Here is an 8,296-nt window from a genome sequence, read left to right as displayed (position 1 = left end):
AAAACAGCTGGCTTACTTGCAATAATTTCTTCTGGAAGGTTACCTGGTGAAACTAGGATTAACTTGAAGGTCAGGTTTTTTAGTGCCTCGTCCAGGCATCCTGAAAGGATGGTGATTCTGCACGCTCCCTTGCCAGCTAGTTTCAGTGCTCTGTTGCTGCTCTTGTGAATAGCTTTTCTGTTACATCTACCTGAAATGATTTTGCTACAACTTAAGAGCTTCTGGCTTTTATCCTTTTACTGTATAAAGCATTGTTTGGTTAACAATACACATTTCCTGCAGAAGTAAGAACATGGAATGTAACTTTAGACAATAGTTAGGCTATTAAAAGACTGATTTCTGTAATGTTCTAAAAGCTTTAGTTGCTAGGGGTAATGCCTCTTGCTGCTCCAACGCAGATGGAGTAGATACTTGGCTTCCGTGGTTTTGGCTTCAGAGAATACATAAAGATCTCCATCCAGAGAGGCTTACGTTTGCTTTAAGGAGTCTAGCAGCTGTCCTTTGCAAGAAAACTTTTTTTTAATTTTTAGAAATTTAGAAAAGAAGAATTTCCAATTTTTAAAATTTATTACTGAAAATGAGTCCATACTCTAACTCATTAAAAATTGCAGCACCCAGGTGGTGAAGAGGTCCTCAGGGAGCAAGCTGGAGGAGATGCTACTGAGAACTTTGAAGATGTTGGCCATTCCACAGATGCAAGGACACTGTCAGAAACCTTTATTGTTGGGGAACTTCATCCGGTGAGTATGTGAGAGTAACCAGTACTTACTGTTTACTATAGTGGTTTTGTGTCTAGTTATTTCTCTGGTAATTCACTTCAGAATAAAGGTGATCTGTGAGTTTGGTGGATGACAGCTCTGCAGCTGTTTGTGGATGGACCTGGGCTGGAAATAGGTTCCCCCAACCTGAAGGGATTTCATTAGTGTACCATAAGGGTGGTCACATCTAAGTTTGCTATTTTGAAATGTTTTACAGCTTAACTCACGAAAAATCTGAATGTGGAATCATGCCATTTCTCATGTACCTAGTGAGCTTTATAACAACGCTCTTTAACCCCTGAAGGTGACTAGTATTTCAGAAGTTTCGACCTTTTGTTATCTCAGTATGTAGACTGTCTACTAACATCTGCTTTCATCATTGTAAATATATGCCAGGTTTCTATCTGGATATCGAAGTGCAGTCCTGTCTCTTCGTATGTATGTTTAGAAAATGGCTACTGCCAGCATCTTACTCCTAGTCTGATGCTTTGTCTTCCTCCTTTCTGGCTCCCCTGTTGTGTATTGAATCAGTGTTCCCTACTTGTAGTTGTCAGGGTTGTTTATGATCAATTCCAACCAGATCATCTGTTACTTCTTTTTTACACACTCATGACCATTTTCTGTACTCTTAACAAGCTCCTTTCTGCTGCCTCAAGCTTTGCAGGCTTTATTTCTATTGACAGAGCTACTGCTTTGGCTTCCTTCAGATAGGCTTTATTTCAGCTCTCCTGCATCTGAACAGTTGAAAACCACTTGTTAGAGATTTAGGCTGCCAGTGTGCCTGTCTGCTCTACTTTACTGCCCATCCCTGCCTCTTCTCTTCCTCTTCTGTTCTGTGTATGTTTTGTCTTGCATTTACAGTAAATATCACTGTCTTGAGTTGCATATGTCACAGTAAGATAGACTCCTGATCTTGTATGTGTCTTAGGTTCTCTCTTGGTAAGTATGAGGGGGAGCTACACTATTAAGAAGTAATTCAGCTGTGCTGCACATTTGTAACCTTGCGGGCTTGGCATCTGTTTCAGATGGCAGTTGATGCCAGTGAAGTGCCTGTCAAACAAAGCTTGACAGTGCTGTACTTGTACATTAAACTATCAAGATTATGTACTGTTGGGTTTGTTTTGTGATGAATGTGACTTCTTCATGACTTCATGAAAGATCCATAGAATTTCAGACCTTCGTGCTGGATGTTGGACCAAAACTAGTTAGATGACTTTGCCTGATGATATTTGTTGACTTCTGCCTCGTCTATTCATATCATTGCAATCAGTGTATAAGCTAAGGTAATATGTGCTGTTTAGAGACAAAGGAAATGAAAAAACATGGGCACGAGAAATAACAAAATATGTTGGGAGGCTCAGGTTTCGCTTCTTTATTGTGTACTGGGAAATACTGTATAAGGAAGTGATCTTGTTTATGGTAGCTCAAAATCATACGCTGACATCCGCTCTCTTGCAAGTGTATCCTAAGTAAAAATAGGTACATGCTAACAGAATGAATTGCAAAATGAATTTAGTGGTTAATGCTTTGGGTTTGTCTAAATGCCTCTTGCTTGTTTTCCTGCAGGATGATAGAGGGAAGCTTCAGAAACCAACAGTAAGTGTATTTCCTGAAATGCCATTTCTTTCAAGCTTTAGGGACAATGTCTGTCTGTAAATGATGCACCCCCAGAGGCAAAAGTAATTCGTCTTGATTTAGTGTAGTGTTTCAGGTCAGAGAATTTATATCTTAACTGAAATAATTAAATTCATTAATTTAAATAATTACAGATTTATTTGTTAAACTTGTTGATGTGGCTTCAAATTATTCCTCCTGCTAGCTGTTCTTTAATTTGTGTGGTTTACAAGAGGTTACTAAGTGTGATGGCATTACACTATAGCAATATGGTGAGTCTAGAATCAGTGGCTTTCTAGAATTCAGTTTAAGAAAAAATCTGTTTATAGACAGAATGGATTAAACTAATAAGGGTTTGTGGGAGAAAATGTAATACTTAATATATTGGTAACACTACTTGATAGAGAATGTAGAGGCATTTGATTGCTGTGTTATAGATCAATTAATTTGCAATTGTGAACCCTTTTCAAGGTGAAAATACTGTTTGCTTCCTGACTGTTGCAGCAGATTTTGCTGCATGTCCTGTCAATGCAGTATTGCACTTATTTTCTAATACTGATTTTTCTACCTTTAATAGAATAAAGTTGTGTTGGTACTCAACTATCAAACTCATACACATGTCCCTTAAAGGAGCAAGTGCATCAGGGATTAATTTGTACAGTTGATGCTGCTCCATGTATAGAGAATGTTTGTTCAGGGCTGGCTTAACAGTACAGCAGTGTGCTTAGGAAATAGATGAAGACTGGTTTTAGATGAAGTGTAGTAGAATAGGAGCTTTCTCTTGCTATTTGAGAGATTACTTTTAAGAACCTGTCACCTTTGTAAGATCCTCCAATAATATGAGTAAGTTAAAGGAAAGTGAAATAAAGTGAAAAATATACACTAAAATGTTTGTTATGGGAACTATTAAGGACTGGAACTATTTTATTAGTGTACTAATGGAAATAAGAAACGGAGTGGTGACTGGAATCAAGAGCTTCTTCCACCAAGGATAACATCTGCTATTCAGATTTCTTTTGAAATTCAGGGCGGTTTACACTTCAGCTGCAAGAGCAGCAACCATAAAAGCAGCTGAGAAAACAGACTGCCTGGTGCAGGCTGTAGTGTACAACCCCTTGATTAAGACCCCAGGAACTTACTAAACTGAAGTACTTAGAATATCAGTTTGGCCAAAGCGTGGTCGCTTGGGAGTTAAGATGTATCCAAATGACTTTTTACTATGCTCCTATTTGGCCTGTTGACCTGTTTTAGTGCTGGTCACGGCTATCTGCACCACGTGTGTGTTTTCCATCATCCCAGAAGGAAGCTGCAGCACTTTCCTCCAGTGGACATGTGGGTCTAGCTGATAAGAGAGTTTCGCTTTGCTGTGCGCTCTGGATGGGTGACGTGACAGGTTCAGCCCTGTGTCCTGGCTGAACAGGAACTGCCAGAAGGCCCTGTGCTTTCAAATGTCTTTCTTGTCTGTGCACTGTATTTAAAGTATCCTCAGTGTCCACGGACGGTATCATACTGTTTAAAAAAAGGTTTTGATTGCTGGGTCATATTTCTCTTAATGTCTTGGTGTGTGGGCAGCCACACTCTGGCCTTGGATGTGGCACGTCTGTTGTAGAAGGTGTTAGCCTTGATAACTTGGGCACAGGCTGTTCCATGGTGCTTGGCTTCGGGATTAGTTTTTCATGGAGATGTTCACAAAACCGATGTAGATGTAATCCATGGGTCTTATTCTTCTAAATGTGGTATTTGTCACAAGTAAAGCTATGATGATTTGGGCGCTTGCAAAAGTAGCTTCTTTGAACCTGCAAGAAGATGCTGGGAATCTCTTGCTCCTTAAATGAATTGCAAATATTCTGATGTTGATGCAATTTTTCAATGATGGGTCTTGTACCACTAAATTTAAGTCCGGTTCTAATGCTCGGATCTTTTACATACGCTGCGGACCACGTGCAATTAGAAGTATTCAAATTAACACATCTTCATATAAATTCTGCACATGTACCCAACTGGGATTTGTTCTTGTAGTGCTGCTTTTTCTACGGAAACTCAGTGAGAAGTCCAAATCAATATCAGAAACAACTATAGAGATTTGACTGATTCTTACGCAATCTGAAACACCACACTAAAAAATTAGTTTAAGCCATATGGATCTAAATTACTAGCTTGTCTCATGTAGGTTTGATATAAAAAATATTTGTGTATTGATAAAGAGTCTTTTCAATTAGATTTTAGACAAATAAGGGATCTTTGCCTTTTAGGCAATTAAAACTTTTCAAATATAACCTGAGGAAGAAGTTAGCTTCATGGAAAATTTTCCACAAATTCCTTATGATGATCTTTTAAAATAAGTTTAATGCTTTCCAAATGCAATGCATTTGTTGGGTTGTTTTTAAATTAATGAGTATTGAGAAACTGAGGGACTGGTGAAGATGGAGGGGCGTGTCTGCCTGATGTAACTATCTTCTTATGCTTTGCTTTCCAGGAAACTCTTATTACCACGACTCAGTCTAATTCCAGGTATAGTATGATGCCTGATGTCAAACCCGAAGTTTCTCATGATTGTGTTTCTGAAGCTTAGAGCTGAATATCTTCTGTCTGCTGGAAGCTTAGATGTCAGAGGATGGTGCATGAAAATTTCTGTTATGTAAAGTCCAAGCTGGCATCTGTGTACCGCTTTCCAAGCATGTTAGCTTAGTGGCTAGATTATTTTCTCACATTGGTGTGTATCAGTATCTACCAAACAGCTTGTGTTGCACCAGTCTTCGATGCTAGAGGCTATCAGGTGAATAGAAGCCACTTGGTGCCATTGCTGGCTTTTTTACTGATATGAATGTGTCACTTTTAAAACTTGCTACACCTCTTACATCTGGGGGAAGTAAGAGGATTGTGCCTATAAGAAGGAGAATCTGTTAAGAGTGGGAGGGAGGAAAGAAGCACTTTAGAACACCACTGAATCAAACTTTATACAGTTACATCCTGCTGACAGTTGCCTGCTGCTGAAACCATAGAGGACTGTTGCGTGGCTCTGAGTGAAGAGCTTGGGTGCCAGAAAGTGTTACGTGATGCTGCTACTTAAATGGCCTTTGAACAAATGATATTCTAGGCAGCACACCACAACTTCGTCTTACTCTTACTAGTCTTACAGGAAGTTTGCTACTAGAGAAAAGTAAGTTCTGGTACAAAGCCTGAACAGTACAAGCTTTTTTACTTGGCTAGAGCATTATTGGCCAGCCCAGGTGACCTGTCGCCCTAACTCTGGAGTATTTGTTGGAGTGGGGAGGCAGGACTAGTTAAAGCGATGACTCTCTCTAAACTTGGTGGCTGTCACTTCCTAAACTGCTGTTTCAAAAACTTCCTTCTAGTTCATGGACCAACTGGGTGATCCCGGCAATAGCAGCGATTATTGTGGCCCTGATGTATCGTTCCTACATGTCAGAGTAAGCGCCTTACTGAGGACTAATGCAAGACTGGGAGAGTGTATAAGCAATCCTAACCCAGTAGGTTTCCAGACAAAAGGCTGGTGTCTGAAGAAAAAAATCAACTTTTTCAGAAAACTGAACAATTCTTTTCTGCTGTGCACTTTTCTTAGTGCTGCCTTCTTACCTGCTGTTCTGAAGTGATAAAAAGGCAGCACTTCTTTTTGTATAACAATTTTATTCTCTAATGAATTATTTGATGACTGTACTGGTTTCTGTGTTAGAATATTGGTTTGTATGTAACACTTGGATTCTGGTTATTTCTCTTTGATCTGTGATGGGGTCCATAGGAGACTCTTTACCTATAAATTTTACAGCTTTAAATGACTACCAAAACTCTGTTTATGTATTTGTCCATGTACACAGCTTAACTCAAAATTATCTTGTCTTCTTAAATGTAGTATGTTTGAATAAAATGCTAATTAGATGTAATGGCAAAAGCTGAGTGGAGTAGCAGGTATGGGTGCCCCTAAGCGCTTGGGCCCTACCAATCAGGCTATAATGAGCTGATTTTTTTTTTTTTCCCCTTTCCTCTTGACATCTGCTCTTGTAGTTGTTGTAGATACTCCTGCTAGCAAACTGTTCTGTTTGGCTCCCACTGAAAAATCCAGGTGAAATATGAAACCCAATGTTTGGCCTGATTATGCCTGTTCTCAGTTTCATGAAAGGTAGCTCTTTTTTCTTGCAAAAAAATGCAGAAAAAAGTAATAACTGCTACTAAATAATACTGTTCCTGCCAAGCACTCAGGTGACTCTAGAATTTGTTCTCAAACTTTTAGACTTTTATAAAATCTTTGATTTTTGTCATGTACAATGTAAGGGGGGAAAAAACTGACACATGGCGTCTGTTTCTGTCTGTTCCATGATGTGCTCCTTGGCGCTTCAGGACAAGGAGATGATTATTTTCACTGCTAAATACAGGATAACTGAAAGTCTGCATTTTGTGGTGAATATTTTTAGTCATATGTAAATGATCATGAATAAAAGTTTAATTGCTTACTCTTGCTGGCTCAAATACACTCATTTCAAACTTTTTTTAAGGCCTCGAAAAGGATGCTCTTGCATATTGGGACACTTCTCAGAAGTACCTGTTTGGTGCATGCTGAAAGTCAAGATATGTCCCTTATGCAGGGAACTCACATGTAAAAGGTGAGAAAGTGCATTCTAGAGCAGCTGGCATAGCTAGTAATTTTCATCAGCGAGACTTCAACACCCACTGGCAGTGGCTTGGCCCTGCAAGCTCTGCCTCTCTGATATACACCGGGACTTGAAACCAAGGGCTGTCTTTACCAGGACTTGAGACACTGTGCCAAGAGTCTCTTGGCACACCAGGGAAGATGCAGGCCAAGTAGGTCCCGTGTCAAGTCAAATTGAAAGATAGTACACAGTAAACAGAAGCTTTTGGGGAAAAAATAGTAATAATTGGTGCAGGGGAAGTACTGTGACTTCAGGGGTTGTCTTGTCAATATGTAGGAATGTGTCAATACAGGAATCCTGTATGATTCCTTCTTGTAAAGGAGTTCCCACAAAAGGAATCCTACTATTACAGCTAATTAGGGTAACTCACAGAGCTTCAGCTGTGGAAGTTTAGTATCTCTTACATTTGTATTCATGTGTTCTGTCAGATGTGGTTACAGATACAGACAGATGTACACTTACAGTAGATCCCATCAATTTCTTTACCTTGGAAATTCAAACCTGCGGTTGGGCTTGTGTCTAGCACTAACTCATTGTGTCCAGGCTTTGGCTTTTCCTCTGAAGGTGGTGGAGCAGAGTTTAAATTCAGGCTTTAAAAAGGGTGTATTAACTCTGAGTTGGTATTTAGACTCAAGTCAATTTTCAAATAACGAATTTTCTGTTAGTTTTTAAAATAACATTTAAGTTCGCTTGTCTAGGGGAGGCAAAAAAAAGCAACTTTAGAAAGCTTAACATTTCCTACCTTTTTTTTATTAATTTCAGGCTGGGATAATTCTGTCCACAGCAGCAGACAGGGTAGTGCAGTCAAAGTGGATGCATGAAGTGAAGCACTAGCTGCAAAAGGCCTTTTTTGACATGTCCTGTATGTCTTGGGAGTTTTAGAATGGTATTAGCTCTGTTTGGGTCCCATATACCGGGTGTTAGTTTATGCAGTCCCCTAGAGTGTCTTTGCAAGCTCAGTCCCATCTGGAAGCAGTTGAGCTGGCCTGGGCAGAGAGGTTCCACGATGTGAACCGAAAGCACCGTGAGTGAGGATGATCAGGCAGTGCTTCCAAAACTGATACAAGGTAAAATGCTAATGAGGGTGTACACAGCTCCTTCCCTGCCTGTATTCCCTTCCACCAGTGCTGGTGTAACTTGTTCCTCAGAGGTGAAAACAACTGTTCCAGGTTTATAAATGTAAACTAAAAAAAAAATTGGGCTTATAATTTTCCTTTAATACCACAAAGTTTAGAGCTGCTTTCCATAGGGGGTCAT

The 8,296-nt window shown here is 39.6% G+C and overlaps 1 protein-coding gene across 1 annotated transcript; it reads left to right on the top strand.

Moving 5' to 3' along the window:
• Window positions 1–611: 611 nt before the first annotated feature.
• On the top strand, window positions 612–6,176 carry LOC104496502 (cytochrome b5; the record flags this gene model as incomplete). Its single annotated transcript, XM_010139635.1, has 4 exons — window positions 612–740; window positions 2,325–2,354; window positions 4,849–4,883; window positions 5,729–6,176. Coding segments are annotated over 4 exons (273 nt in total), but the record flags the coding sequence as incomplete, so codon positions are not given.
• Between the last annotated feature and the right edge of the window lie 2,120 nt (window positions 6,177–8,296).

This window comes from Buceros rhinoceros, unplaced genomic scaffold (assembly GCF_000710305.1).
Source record: "Buceros rhinoceros silvestris isolate BGI_N320 unplaced genomic scaffold, ASM71030v1 scaffold42590, whole genome shotgun sequence".
Classification (NCBI taxonomy): domain Eukaryota; kingdom Metazoa; phylum Chordata; class Aves; order Bucerotiformes; family Bucerotidae; genus Buceros; species Buceros rhinoceros.
Note: the sequence above shows the minus strand (reverse complement) of the source record. Positions and strands in the feature narration are given on the sequence as shown.